The sequence below is a fragment of the Xenopus laevis genome, chromosome 3L (genome assembly GCF_017654675.1).
Source record: "Xenopus laevis strain J_2021 chromosome 3L, Xenopus_laevis_v10.1, whole genome shotgun sequence".
NCBI classification, from domain to species: domain Eukaryota; kingdom Metazoa; phylum Chordata; class Amphibia; order Anura; family Pipidae; genus Xenopus; species Xenopus laevis.
This window is the reverse complement of record NC_054375.1, coordinates 110,516,564-110,530,635: the sequence shown is the minus strand read 5'-3', so window position 1 is coordinate 110,530,635 and position 14,072 is coordinate 110,516,564. Positions and strand designations below refer to the sequence as shown.

At 40.9% G+C, this 14,072-nt stretch overlaps 2 protein-coding genes across 9 annotated transcripts in view; one reads left to right on the top strand and one right to left on the bottom strand.

Annotated features, from left to right (window-relative positions):
- The window catches only part of usp8.L (ubiquitin specific peptidase 8 L homeolog), a 34,679-nt gene extending 28,396 nt beyond the window's left edge, over nt 1-6,283 (top strand). For all 8 annotated transcript variants that reach the window (XM_018250719.1, XM_018250717.1, XM_018250716.1 and 5 more), the window contains 3 exon segments: nt 2,357-2,499; nt 3,685-3,814; nt 5,427-6,283. In XM_018250719.1, the coding sequence (XP_018106208.1) occupies nt 2,357-2,499; nt 3,685-3,814; nt 5,427-5,612 (459 nt within the window). In that variant the 3' untranslated portion in view covers nt 5,613-6,283.
- Nucleotides 6,284-8,334: 2,051 nt separating this feature from the next.
- On the bottom strand, nt 8,335-13,220 carry selenow2.L (selenoprotein W 2 L homeolog). Its single transcript, NM_001354763.1, has 4 exons — nt 13,034-13,220; nt 9,448-9,545; nt 8,900-8,976; nt 8,335-8,595 (listed from the first exon to the last, which is right to left on the bottom strand). Exons 1-4 carry the CDS (start codon nt 13,075-13,077, stop codon nt 8,512-8,514), a joined length of 303 nt encoding a protein of 100 aa, NP_001341692.1. The 5' UTR covers nt 13,078-13,220; the 3' UTR covers nt 8,335-8,511.
- Nucleotides 13,221-14,072: the final 852 nt, after the last annotated feature.

Here is a 14,072-nt window from a genome sequence, read left to right as displayed (position 1 = left end):
TTGCTGTTATGTTATTGTTCATTCTTTACCGAGCCAGGCTTCACCCATTGCCATTCGCATCCCACTCAAGGATTTTTGGTGGGGGTTGGGCCAATTCAGGTTTATTATGCCATGTTCCTGTGAAAGTGAATTGGGCAACCACTGGACTTCAGGAAAAGGGAGTTTGTAACAAAAAAGTCCAAATTTTTTTATAACACTGTTGCCAAGGGATACCATTTACAGTGCATCACATCTTAACTGGACAAGCTTACAATAACGCAGGTTAATTACCTGGGCGTCCTCCACCCTCCCGAACTTTACAATTAGGAACATTGTGAATGTGTCTATTTGCTGTACCTTGTTCTGAAAATCACAGTAGCACAGCAGAGATGGTGAGCACCATCTTGCACCACTTCAGGTTTTCTTTTTTTCCAGTCTTCTGTGTATGTGCAGCTGATGCCAGTTTAGACCTGGCTTTGACTGCACATACAGTGGTGTGAAAAACTATTTGCCCCCTTCCTGATTTCTTATTCTTTTGCATGTTTGTCACACAAAATGTTTCTGATCATCAAACACATTTAACTATTAGTCAAAGATAACACAAGTAAACACAAAATGCAGTTTTTAAATGAGGGTTTTTATTATTTAGGGAGAAAAGAAATCCAAACCTGTGTGAAAAAGTAATTGCCCCCTGAACCTAATAACTGGTTGGGCCACCCTTAGCAGCAATAACTGCAATCAAGCGTTTGCGATAACTTGCAACGAGTCTTTTACAGCGCTCTAGAGGAATTTTGGCCCACTCATCTTTGCAGAATTGTTGTAATTCAGCTTTATTTGAGGGTTTTCTAGCATGAACCGCCTTTTTAAGGTCATGCCACAACATCTCAATAGGATTCAGGTCAGGACTTTGACTAGGCCACTCCAAAGTCTTCATTTTGTTTTTCTTCAGCCATTCAGAGGTGGATTTGCTGGTGTGTTTTGGGTCATTGTCCTGCTGCAGCACCCAAGATCGCTTCAGCTTGAGTTGACGAACAGATGGCCGGACATTCTCCTTCAGGATTTTTTGGTAGACAGTAGAATTCATGGTTCCATCTATCACAGCAAGTCTTCCAGGTCCTGAAGCAGCAAAACAACCCCAGACCATCACACTACCACCACCATATTTTACTGTTGGTATGATGTTCTTTTTCTGAAATGCTGTGTTACTTTTACGCCAGATGTAACGGGACGCGCACCTTCCAAAAAGTTCAACTTTTGTCTCGTCGGTCCACAAGGTATTTTCCCAAAAGTCTTGGCAATCATTGAGATGTTTTTTAGCAAAATTGAGACGAGCCTTAATGTTCTTTTTGCTTAAAAGTGGTTTGCGCCTTGGAAATCTGCCATGCAGGCCGTTTTTGCCCAGTCTCTTTCTTATGGTGGAGTCGTGAACACTGACCTTAATTGAGGCAAGTGAGGCCTGCAGTTCTTTAGATGTTGTCCTGGGGTCTTTTGTGGCCTCTCGGATCAGTTGTCTCTACGCTCTTGGGGTAATTTTGGTCGGCCGGCCACTCCTGGGAAGGTTCACCACTGTTCCATGTTTTTGCCATTTGTGGATAATGGCTCTCACTGTGGTTCGCTGGAGTCCCAAAGCTTTAGAAATGGCTTAATAACCTTTGAAATTGAACTCAGGTGTGATAAACCACAGTTAAGTTATTTTTTAACAAGGGGGGCAATCACTTTTTCACACAGGCCCATGTAGATTTGGAGTTTTTTTCTCCCTTAATAACGTAAACCTTCATTTAAAAACTGCATTTTGTGTTCAATTATGTTATCTTTGACTAATAGTTAACAGTTTTTGATGAGCAGAAACATTTAAGTGTGACAAACATGCAAAAGAATAAGAAATCAGGAAGGGGGCAAATAGTTTTTCACACCACTGTATATAGGGTTGGTGATTGCAGAAAACGGAAGCTGAAGTGGCCCAAGAAGGCACCCACCAAGTATTCTGGGTTTAGGTCACCTTTAAGGCCTTCTATCAATTAAGGATTTCTTATAATCAAATAAGGTAAAAATACACTATGGGGCTGATTGTTCACATTTGAACCGCAATTGAGCAATTTGAATTGTTTGTACAAAACGTCACAAATTTGAATTATAGTTTCAAAAACTAGAATGACTGGTAAGCCCAAAAAACTTTAAAAACTCTAATGTAAAACTTTGGCAGTTAAAAGCTTTTATTCTATCAAGTTTTTTAAATTTGAGTTTTTAATAAATAGGAAACTGTTTGAGTTTTCTAAAATTTCATGCTTAAATTTTGATAAACATGCCTTTCCATGTACAGGGAATATTTTATTTGTATTATTATGAACAAACTATCCATTTTTTATGTTGTTTACAGGATTGCATTAAAGCATTTGCCAAGGAAGAGAAACTCACAGATAGTAATAGATTTGATTGCAGTAACTGTAAAACTCAGAGGGTTGCTACGAAAAAAATAGAAATTTGGAAGCTTCCGCCAATTCTTCTAGTGCACTTAAAACGGTAAATCTTTGCGATTTCTTGGACAAACTATACTTGTTGATTTGCTGTTGCAACAAACACCGTTTAAAGTAGGGATGCACCGAATCCACTATTTTGGATTCGGCCGAATACCGAACCAAATCCGAACCCTAATTTGCATAGGCACATTAGGGGTGGGAAGGGGAAAAAATTGACTTCCTTGTTTTGTGATGAAAAGTCACGCGATTTCCCTCCGCACCCCTAATTTGCATATGCAACCAAATTAGGATTTGGTTCGGCCAGACAGAAGGATTTGGCCGAATCCTGCTGAAAAAGGCCGAATCCCGAACCGAATCCTAGATTCAGCCGTTAAAAAAACCCTACCCTACATAGACCCCCCTCCCTCCTCCCCCCAGTGTTACCCTAACCTTTTACTTACCCCTCAGTGAAGATTCAAGCATCGGAGTTCACGGGCGCCATCTTCAGCCGCTTTGGTAATCTTCAGACTGAAACCGTCGCTTCTGCAATTTTCGTGAGTTTCAGAGCATGTACAGTTGTCACGAAACAGAAAATTGCTCCGATTGTGCACGCCACCCGGTCTCGTTCCGAAGAGAAGAAGATGGCGTCCGTGAACTCCGATGCCTGAATCTGCACCGATAGGGAAGTAAAAAGTTAGGGGCAATTGCCCGGGGTAACATTTAGGCTGGGGGGAGGAGGGAGGGGGGGTCTATGTAGGGTAGAGTCCTGCAGCGGGTTGGTTACCCGCAAAAACCTGCGGTACCCTGCGGGTTGCCGGTAGAATTTTTGGGAGCGGCTATAGACGCGGTTCTTCGGGTTTGCGGGTCGCGGTTCGGGACGCAGATCTTCCCAATAGCGAGTTTTACTCTTTTTTTTCTGATCACGCCTACTTTCAATGATGTCCCTTCCGGTTTAAGACAGCACTTGGTGCCACTTCTGGTTTACAATGACTGCACTTCCTGTTTCTTGATGGTCAGCAGGTCGGGTTGTGGACAAGGTACTTGCGTGTTGGGTAGTGGGTCCAAGCGGGTAAGTATGCGGGTCCGGGTGTGGTTTTCGGGTTGTGGGTCGGTTATAACAAATTGGTTCTGCGTAGGACTCTAGGGTAGGGGTAGGGTTTTTTAACGTTAGGGTCAAATTCTCCTTTAAACAAGTTCCTTCTCCAATGTTCTAATATATAATTTCTTGTTTTGTCTTTGTTGCCAAAAGCTTTTCATTTGAAGGAAGGTGGAGGCAGAAACTCCAAGCTTATGTTGATTTTCCCTTGGAAAGCTTAGACCTTTCACCATACGTCATTGGCCCAAAGAGTTCAAAAAAATACAATTTATTTGGAGTATCGGTGAGTAACATTACTGGGCTTTGCAAGACCGTTCACCATTTCAGTAGCATTTAATAATATGAAAATGAATCTGTTTGATATGTATGTCATTTGCTATTTAAGGACCTATCATGGAAACTTTTTAAAATGATCTCCCCTTTTGTTCACTCAGTTATGATTTTATTAAAGGGCACCAATCATGACCAAAATCATTTACTAAGCAAATACACTATGTGAAGGTTCAAGAAATCCGATTCTTAAAACAGAATTTTTGTATAATGTAAATGATCAGCTCACTATTCCTTCTGCAAGATCTCCCCTATCTCCCCTGCAGTTCTAGCTGAGGCAGCCATCTTGGATTTCACTGGCTCCTCCTACCTATATCTTCCCAGCCAACTGCAGCTCTCAAATCTCGCACATGCTCAGTTGAAATTCCTTGTTGTTATCAACCCTTCTAAGCTATTTTCAAATCAGCCAAACCTCTGTGTTAGCTGCTGTTCAGTAGTGCTGCCACCTGCTGGAAGTTAGTGTGTGCCCTTCATTTGCATAATAACATCACCAGCAGGGGACAAGATAGGCCGGGAAATCTCCTGATACTTCTAGTGGAGGAGTTTACTAAAACAAGGCATTCTGGGTAGAATACTCAAAGCAGTGTTACAATGAACATGCTCCTGAAATTTTCATATTATAGTCTCTGTTATAGTCTCAGTATGGCCTCCCTCAGTGAAAGAACCCATTTGACAAAGTAAGAGATTTTTTTAAAACCTGCAGTTTTTCAAAAAACTATATATGTGGTTTGATTAAACGTGTTTAGCTTGTACTGGTCAGATTGTTAATATGTGTTTGATTTTGGCTGTGATAGGTGCCCTTTAAAAAAAAATTGCATAGACTGAAATATTTATGACATATAAGATTTCTCAAACTGAGAGGAAACCATGATGGGCTGCCCCTGACTCCCAGAGACTACTTCTACATCGTACCCATATTAGGAGTAATTTAAGCCCTCTCTTACCATCTAACATTTTGAAGCGACAGGAAAATCACTGGCCACCATGGAAAGTAAATGGACTTTAAGTTCCATAATCCATCACTTCAACATGAAACAAGGCAAGGAGGGATTGGTGAAAGGCTTCTGTATTTACAATCGACCTTGAAGCCTCTAATTCTCCCATCTGGGGAATGTACTACCTTTCATTTATCTACTGTACTCTTACTACTTTTTTACCACTTATCTGCTCTAAATTGTATAATCTCTAGTACCTAAGTGCCTGCCCTGCAAATTTTACATTTCTGTTTTATGGGGATAGCACAGACTGCGGCGTCCAGGGCCCACAGGAAGTGTGACTTTAAGGGCCCTCCTCCCAGAGCCCAACCTTCCACCCCCACCCCACGCACAGTGGCACTTGCCTCCTACTTATTTTAGATCTGTAATCTGGTCCAGCCGGGGGAGAGGAGAGGGGATGGTCCTGGCAGGAGAAGTGGGCCTGGGTCAGCGGGGACCATGGGGTTCGGTTCCCGGGGTCCCGCCAGCCCAGTCGGACACTATGTATATCTACAAAGTTTGTAATGCAAATAGGGATGTACCTGAGCAGGGCTGATATGACTGTAATCTGAAAATACATTTCTTTCTCAGAATCACTACGGAGGTTTGGATGGTGGACACTATACAGCTTATTGCAAGAATGCACTGAAACAGCGATGGTTTAAATTTGATGACCATGACGTTTCCGACATATCTGTATCATCTGTGAAGACTTCAGCAGCTTATATGCTCTTTTACACCTCCTTGGATCTCCGGGGCCTTGAGATTTCAGCTTAACAACACATCTGTCTTGGAAAGCCAGCACTTGGGGGGGATCGCTACATGATTAATATATTTAGACGTCTGGCAAAAAAAGATGCGTTCTAGCCAACAAATCAATAGTAACAATTACAAATTGCACACATTTGAAATATAACCGTGTATACTTAAATCTATCCAGCAAATAGATACATTTGCCTTGACCATGTCTGTATTAAATATATTTAGCTTTTCCTCTCCTCCAGTAGTGATCATTTCTCCCCCATTTTAATCTGAGCTTCCCTACTGTGAAATAGAGCAAATGTGAGTGGAGTTGGCATGTATTAGATTACAGTGACTGCACATTACACAGTATTGCAGTGTATATAACAAAACCGTGTGTCTGCCTTTATACAAAAGGATGCCTCCTACCTTCTGAGCTCAGTCTTCAAATATCCATCCGATATATCAAACCAGACAGCCCCTTTATAGATGGGGCGTCACTCTAGGAAGCTTAAAATATCTCGCTGTAGGCACATCCATTTGGAGAACCGAAGTTTGCTATGCCTTTTAAATTCTGTTTATCTGAAATTGACTTGGCAAATATAAATAGAGAGGCTTTATTCCCATATTTCAGTTCTTTATTTTGTAAATTTATCTTTTGCTAATTTGTGCACTTTTTTTCTCTAGAAATAAATTTTATCAAACAAGTTTCCTTTGTTGTTTCACTTTTTCCCCAAGACACATAGATTTAGAAATGATTTTACATGTAACTGAATCACAAATGTGGTTGGATTCCTATCGGAGATGCAGTGCTGTTTATGAAAGAAATCACTAGTTGACAGTTTGAAGGTATCCTTGTATGCGCAATTTCCCGATGTGAGCTAATCTTTTTATCTGGGGAGACCTATTTTGTGCAAATGGGTGTTTGGCTAGAGTAGCAGTTCTTTATAATGATGCAAAAAGGGGGTTGCAATCATGATTTTTATTAGTTGTATACAGCTATGGGATCCGTTATAAACAAATAATCCTAGTTTTTAAAAATAATTTCCTTTTTCTCTGTGATAACAGTAACTTGTACTTGATACTAATATATAATTAATCCTTATTAAAAGCAGAACCAGTTTATTGAATTTAATGTTTGCATGATTTTCTAGCAGGTATGATGATCCAAATTAAGATCCATTATCCGGAAAACCCCATGTCCCGAGCATTCTGGAGAACAGGTCCCATACCTGTATTACCAAAACAGGGTTTCTCCTAAATGTCTCCTGGGAGCACGTTTAGCAATGTAAATTATTTCTAACTATTTTGATCTCTACAGTGCAAAAATGTTCTCCAGCCTTCAGGAAACTTGGTTCTTGGAAGGGTAAGGCTGGGGGCCACACCAAACAGAATCCCCTCCCTGTACCCAGAACTTATCTCCACTCGGGAGCAGGGAGATGCGGCAGATTCTTGGCCTGAATTTATCTGCAAGCTGAGAAGCACATGGTGTGGCCCTAGCCTATGGGCACAGCAGGAGATTAGTTGCCCACTTTAAATACTGTATCTTCTGCAAGTGACTACACCCAGTGGGAAAGTATTGACAGGAGATTAAAGTGAATTGCCAGTGGTAAACATATGCAGTGCTATGGGTTTCTAAAGTTACTTAAGAAGGAATACGTTTTAACACTGGCAATTCACTTTATTGCCACATTTACAGGACATTAGTCACCCATACAAGAGGAGGTTTATTGCGGTTGACTCACCTCCGGTGTGCTGTGGCCCTGTGGGGGGTCATTGGTGTCTGTAATCATTGCCTCATTGTATTTAGTGTGTTTGGGTCTAAAATTTCCAATTGTAATGTATTTGCGCTGTCCCTACACTCTTACTCTATTTTAAGTGCAACTTCTGTTGCCCCTCACTGTATAATATATTTATGATCTAGTTCACAGAAGTCAATGTACCATTATTTAAAAGTGCATATTATATCTATGTATCCTTTACTGTTTAAGATTATTTAGGCTAATGGCACATGGCAGTTTTTCCACAGTGGATTTTAGCTGGCGGAGAAATGCCTGAAGGCAGACCCTACACTTCTTATTGCAGCTCAACAGACCTGGGTAAAAAAAAAAAAAAAGCTGAGAGCAGCCAATCCAATGCACTTGTGTCCTGGCCCAAACAGTTCAGGCAGCTGAATCCTTTAACTGAGGTGTAAGGGCACTGTTTATTGATAGGCTGCTGGGGGAGAAAGGGTGGACAGTGAAGTCACTCCATCTTGCAGTAAAGACAGACAAGTTGATCACAGCACAAGTCACATGGCTGAGGAATGGATACCTGGGAACCAACATGTCTAGCCCCCTGTCAGATTTCAAACAAATTAGAAGAAAAAAAAAAAAATCGTGTGCAGCATTTTAACAGATGAGTTTTTCAAAACTATGGCTTCCCATGAAATAATTATTTAAGCAACTTTTGTAGACCTCTGTATCCACTCCAATGTGTTCCACTTCCCACCTGCCTTTGGCCAAGATTTCATTTACCGATTTCTTTTTCTGAACTTGTGAAGGGCAGCTGCACACCCTACTCGTCTAGTCTTTTCCGGATCCACAGCAGCTAGGCCATAGCAACTAGGCCATAGCAACACCCACTTTTAAATCAGTCTAACCCCAGCAGGTCCCACCCCTTGCACCATTGTCCAGCCAGTATTTCCCAGCACAAGGTGGCAAACCTTGCCGTGACACAGTATGTCAGTATGCATGGTTATGGACAAACAGACGTACCATAAGTGGGAAAAAGATTTATTGGAAATTTTTTACAGAAACTGGTGAATTACAGCAGAAAGGAACAGATTCTAATATTGGTCATGGGTTCCTCTATCTTTTAAGAAAACCAGTCATTAGCAGAGCCTGCTCCAGACTGTAATCCACTCAGATCCTCACTCTTCCCCTCATGGGGCACCTCACTGGATGGAGCATGTCTTCTTGTTCCTAGTTGCTTTCTCTGCACTTTTGCCTTGCTTCATTTTCATCACTATTTCCACAATCTACAAACATAAAACATCAAAAATTTAGGCCACTTTCCTGCATACATGTCTGACTGAGTGTTTGTCCAGATGTGTTAATACTCCCAATTGTTTTGAGTCTCCCAGTATTAGAGCCCCCTCTCCTGGCAACCGCAGTATCCTGCTTCCTACACCTGCAGTCACATTAACCCCACTATTAGAAAAGTGCTCCAGATTTACATCCTATAATAACATACCTATTAATACTTACTACATGAATACAGTAAGAGCACAGATAGAGGAAGGTTATTATAAGTGGTGCAAATGTTCCACCCTGCAGACTTACATCTTCACCATAAGGAAATCCACCACATTCCAGTTTCGAGAAGATCAGATCCCCATTTACTGTGATTTCAAAGCTCCCTGAAGAAGAAAAGATTAATTTCTAGTTTAGTTTTAGCATCTGAACAAAAGTGAATATGTGTGAATACAATTTTGTTTTAGGCTAGGGTAAGTATGTGTTTTATTTTTGTTTCCCCTCCATGGTTTTAATATTGTGCCCTTTAGAGTCCATACACAACTATTGGCAGGGCACAAACGCTACATCAAATTGAAAATTTGGCACATAGGCAGAGCACAGTACAGTACTGACACAAGAGGGACCTGGACAAGTGATTCAGTACAGGGTTTCCTCATGCTTCTGCCTTGAGACTCCTACATGATGCAGAAGATAGAAGTTATCCATGCCCCAACCATGGAGCTGTGGGCTTGTTTTGGACTTTGCAATCTCTTAGAGAATGCAGCCTTGCACAGTAGGGCAAAATAGAACAAGTTTCCCCAGCATTAAAAAAAAATTAAAAAAAGGAAGTATGAGGACTATGGTCAGTTACTTACCAGTTCTTCCTACACCACCGGTGATCACCGCTTCAGGCACATGCTTCTTGAGTTCAGATGCAAGCTCCTGATAACAGGCCCCATACCCTCACCTTCCACTGAAAGATACAAAAATAAACACCAGGTTGACTTTAGTGTTCTGTTTCTACTGAATCACTAGCAAGAAGTGAGTGTCTTTAATCAATGATTTTTTTTCTCTATGGTTCTATTATTTCTGCTCAGGATTCTTCTTAGAGCCTCTAAAGAATTACACAAAACTGCACATGCACATCATGGGCAACTTGTCTGACCAGAAAGCTGCAGCATAAAGGCACTCTTAGTTTCATTTCAGAACTTGTCTCCCAAAAAATGTATAGAGCTTGTAAAAAGGGCTGTGTACATTAAAGCTTGCTATCTAGAAGGAGAAAGGGCATGAGACGCTAGATGCAGGGTTGGGCAAGATCAGGAGTCAATAAGTCAAAGATGTGCCAAAAAGTAAGACGAAGTTGGACTAGATCAGGATCCCCAACATTTTTAACCAGTGAGCCACAAATGTAAATTAAAGTTAAAGAGCAACACAAGTATGCTAAAAGTTCCTATGTGGACTGGAGCCTACAGTACACCTGGTTTTTATACAACCAAAACTTGCCTCCAATTCTGGAATTCAAAAAAAAAATAAAAAAATTGTTATATATATAAAAAATACTAATATATATATATATATATATATATATATTAGTATTTTTTTTTTTTAAAGAAAGGAAGATAATGTAAAGGATAAATGGTTGAGAAAACATCAGATGGAATGTGAAAATGAATTCCAGAGAAGGGTAGAACGCTAAAAGTCCTGAGTGAGTGAGAAGTGGTAAGAAGTTGAGGAGCATAAGAGCATATAGCATGTAAGGGGAGAGAGCTTTGGAGGACAGGGTCAGAATTTAATTAAAGATAATCAGTGGGTTTAAAGTTATTTCCAAGGGTAGGACTACAAGTATGATTTCGTCGCGATCCGAGGAGCTGTGACAAATCGCATGCAATGGAAATAAGGTAAGAGATAGAAATATCGGATGAAGTCGCAGCGCTGATCCGACGCGACACAACTGTCAGATGCAGACGCAGCGTCTGCATCCGACAGTCGTGTCGGATCAACGTTGCGACTTCATCCGACACGCCGAAAACATCCGTGTAGTCCTACCCTAAGGGTGAAGACATACTGGGGGTCATTTATCAACACTGGGCAAATTTGCACATGGGCAGTAAACCACGGCAACCAATCAAATTGCTGCAATTATTGTTCTACTTGCAGCTGGCTTTAAAAAGCTAATCACTGATTGGTTGCTAAAGGTAACTGCCCATGGGCAAATTTGCCCAGTGTTGATAAATGAGCCCCATTGAGTTACTAGTAGCAGCTACTAGGCACAGCTACAAAATAGACTATAGTTATAATAATTGGCTTTGTCAAGACACTGCATGTGGTTTAGCAGCATTGTCTATGGCAGGGTATTTTTTATGCCATTTTGTAGTCACAAGAAGATGCTACTAGTAGCTCTGTGTCTCTTCACCCTGTTATTAGTATTGAAAGTAGTACCTGTCTACAATGGTACAGAATTCCCACAAAACTCCAAAATATTTCCAGATGTTTGTTGGAGATGTAACCAAGAGAAAGGGACAATCACTCACGTGGAACTGACCTAAGATATAACCATTCTAATCGGCAACCAAACATATACTACCTAAATTTACCGACTTGACTATAACCGACTCAGCATACTTTTTTTTGTTTTGTTTACATAATCTCATGTCTACAGCACAATACAAATGATCAAGCATTTCAACCATGATTAATGTAGCAAAAGCATTAATACCCAGATACTAGAGATCAGAAAGAATCCCCTCAATAAAAGAATGGGCTCTTAAGGTACAGGAACTTTATCTATTTAAATGCCTAAAAGCCTACAAAGGGCAATGAACCCAGAAGAATAGACTCAAAATAGCGGCAGCGTACGCATTGTTTGGTCGCTGCAAAAAGCTGTGCGTAAACGAGTGTCACCGCGGTTGCCAGACAGGAGGACCTGAGGCGGTAGCCCTCAGGGTCTGGAGGGGGGCCCTGAGGCAGAAGCGCGGAAGAAATCCAGGTGGCAGATCTGGGCCGGCGGGGCCCACTAGAGCTTTTTCCTTATAATGGTTTCCTTTTTTTATTTTCATTATGTAAAAAAAAAAAAAAAAAAAAGGTTTTGGGTGGAGCTCATCTCAATGAATAATCAGCATGACTCGCAGTGAATTTCTTTGTCAATAGACAGAACGTAACTTCCTATACTGTTCGCATTTCAGGTGAATAAAACACCTCTTCGGTAACTGTGCTGTGCTCTTAAAGGGGTTGTTCAACTTTAAAATAACTTTTAGTATGATGTAGAGAGGGACTGCTTGAATATACAAAAACACACATCCAGCGCTATATCAGGGATTTCCTCAATTAATCTAAAATTCGTAACATCAGTTCCCGGTATTCTCTTGACTATTGTTCTGACTCGTTCAAAGTTTTCGCTTTGTGGCCCGGGTGCCTTCAGCCCCGGACCTTACGCTATGTTACTGGAGTGGTATCAACTCCCCACGCACCCGCAAGGTAATCTTATATAAATTCTTACCCGAACTGTGTTGTGACTCAGGTGCTGCCGCCCTGACTGCGTCACTAAGGGAAACGTATTCACAGCATGCAACTATTGATTATGCGGTGCATTCAGGAGCCCTCTCTAAAACAGAATCGCTCACTTTCAATTCATGGATAAAACAGGTTTTCTTTATTTAAACATCTCGGTACACCAAAATCACAGCACCATGATGGTGCTGTGATTTTGGTGTACCAAGATGTTTAAATAAAGAAAACCTGTTTTATCCATGAATTAAATAAAGAAAACCAGTTTTATCCGTGAATTGAAAGCGAGCGATTCTATTTTCGAGAGGGCTCCTGAGTGCGCCGCCTAATCGATAGATGCATGATGTAGAGAGGGATATTCTGAGAAAATTTGCAATTGGTTTTCCTTTTTTATCATTTAAGGTTTTTGAGTTATTCAGCTTTTTATTCGGCAGCTGTTCAATTTGCATTTTAAGATGGTTGCTAAGGTCCAAATTACCCTAGCAACCATGCCTTGATTTGAATAAGACTGGAATATGACAAGAAAGAGTAATTAAAAAAAGTAGCAATAACAATAAAGGTGTAGCCTTACATAAGTTTTTTAGATGGAGTCAGTGACCCCCATTTGAAAGCTGCAAAGAGTCAAAAGAAAGAGGCAAATAATTATAAAGCTAAAAAAAATATATATAATGAAAACCAATTGAAAAATTGCTTAGAATTGGCTGTTCTATAACAATAAGAGTTACCGTAAAGGTGAACTACCCCTTTAAAGAATCTCCAACCCAGGGGGTGTAAGAAATGCCCAAATAATCTCTCTTTAACCCCTGTCTCCCCAGCATTTTAATAGAATATGGTTACATGATCAATTTCCATAGAGTAAGAGGGCACAAATGTTAATGAAATCCCCCTTAAGATTATACATAGTATCGGGCAGAATGCCTGTGCAACACAACGGTAAGAGCAAGAGGGCATATTTACCAGTACTCGACATGGATCTTCATGGTACCAGACTCCTTCTGCATTGCGCTTCGGCTCTCTAATATTGCAGGACTGAAGGGCAGGCTCCCTTTTAAAGGTGCGGGGAAGCGGCGGAAGCCGACGGCGAAATGTGCAGAGTCACGCTGATATCAAACACAGCTGAGCGTTGCCATCACGTGACTGTAGTACAGTAACAGTGATTAGTAAGAGAGCGGGCGAGGCTGCTAGTTGTGCTCTATCCAGGAAGCCACACACTGGCAACTGTTTCACTGGGGTTTTTTTTTTTTTACTACACATGGTAAATTGGGGTTTACAGTTTTTGTACAATTTGCATTTTTTGTTGGAAAGAAAGCACAGTGATAGATTTCATGTTCAGGACCAGTTACACCTGGATATTATTGGCTGGCAGCTTTCTCAGCTCTAAGTGCCACTTAAAAGACAAGAGAGCAGCACAGGGGAAAAGTTATTCATCCAAAATTGAAAAAGCCAGCTATAAAGTTTTCATTATAATGGTTCATTTGTGGTTAAATCGGGGTAAGGCCATTTCACTCACTGGCCCTTATCTGGCCTCCCAAGCTAACTGCCACCCCCAGTCATGAACTCATTGTCAGGCACTTTTGACTAATAAGATTGTGCAAACATCTTCCAAGGTAGAAAGAGAGAATGTGCAGCAAAGGTGTGGTCTAATTGCAGATATTTAAAGCTGAAATACCAGAGCCACAGTGCTGGCACATTATGTAATGCAAGTGTAAATCTAGTGTAGTATTAGTCTGTTTACTCACTATATTTACACTGTTTCCTGAGGGTGAGACAGGACCATTTTCTGAATTTAACAGACTGAAAGGTGTTCTAAACTGTGGCGTAACTAAGAAGCGTCAGGCCCCACTGCAAAGAAATCATAGAAGAGGCCTATCATGCACAGGACCCCCACTACTAAACATAAGTCTGCCTGACAGCTCCTCTCACTCACTCCCTCTACACTTGCACAGCATTAAGTAGGAGAGCGGCTGGAAGAGCATTTAATCAAACAATTATAGAG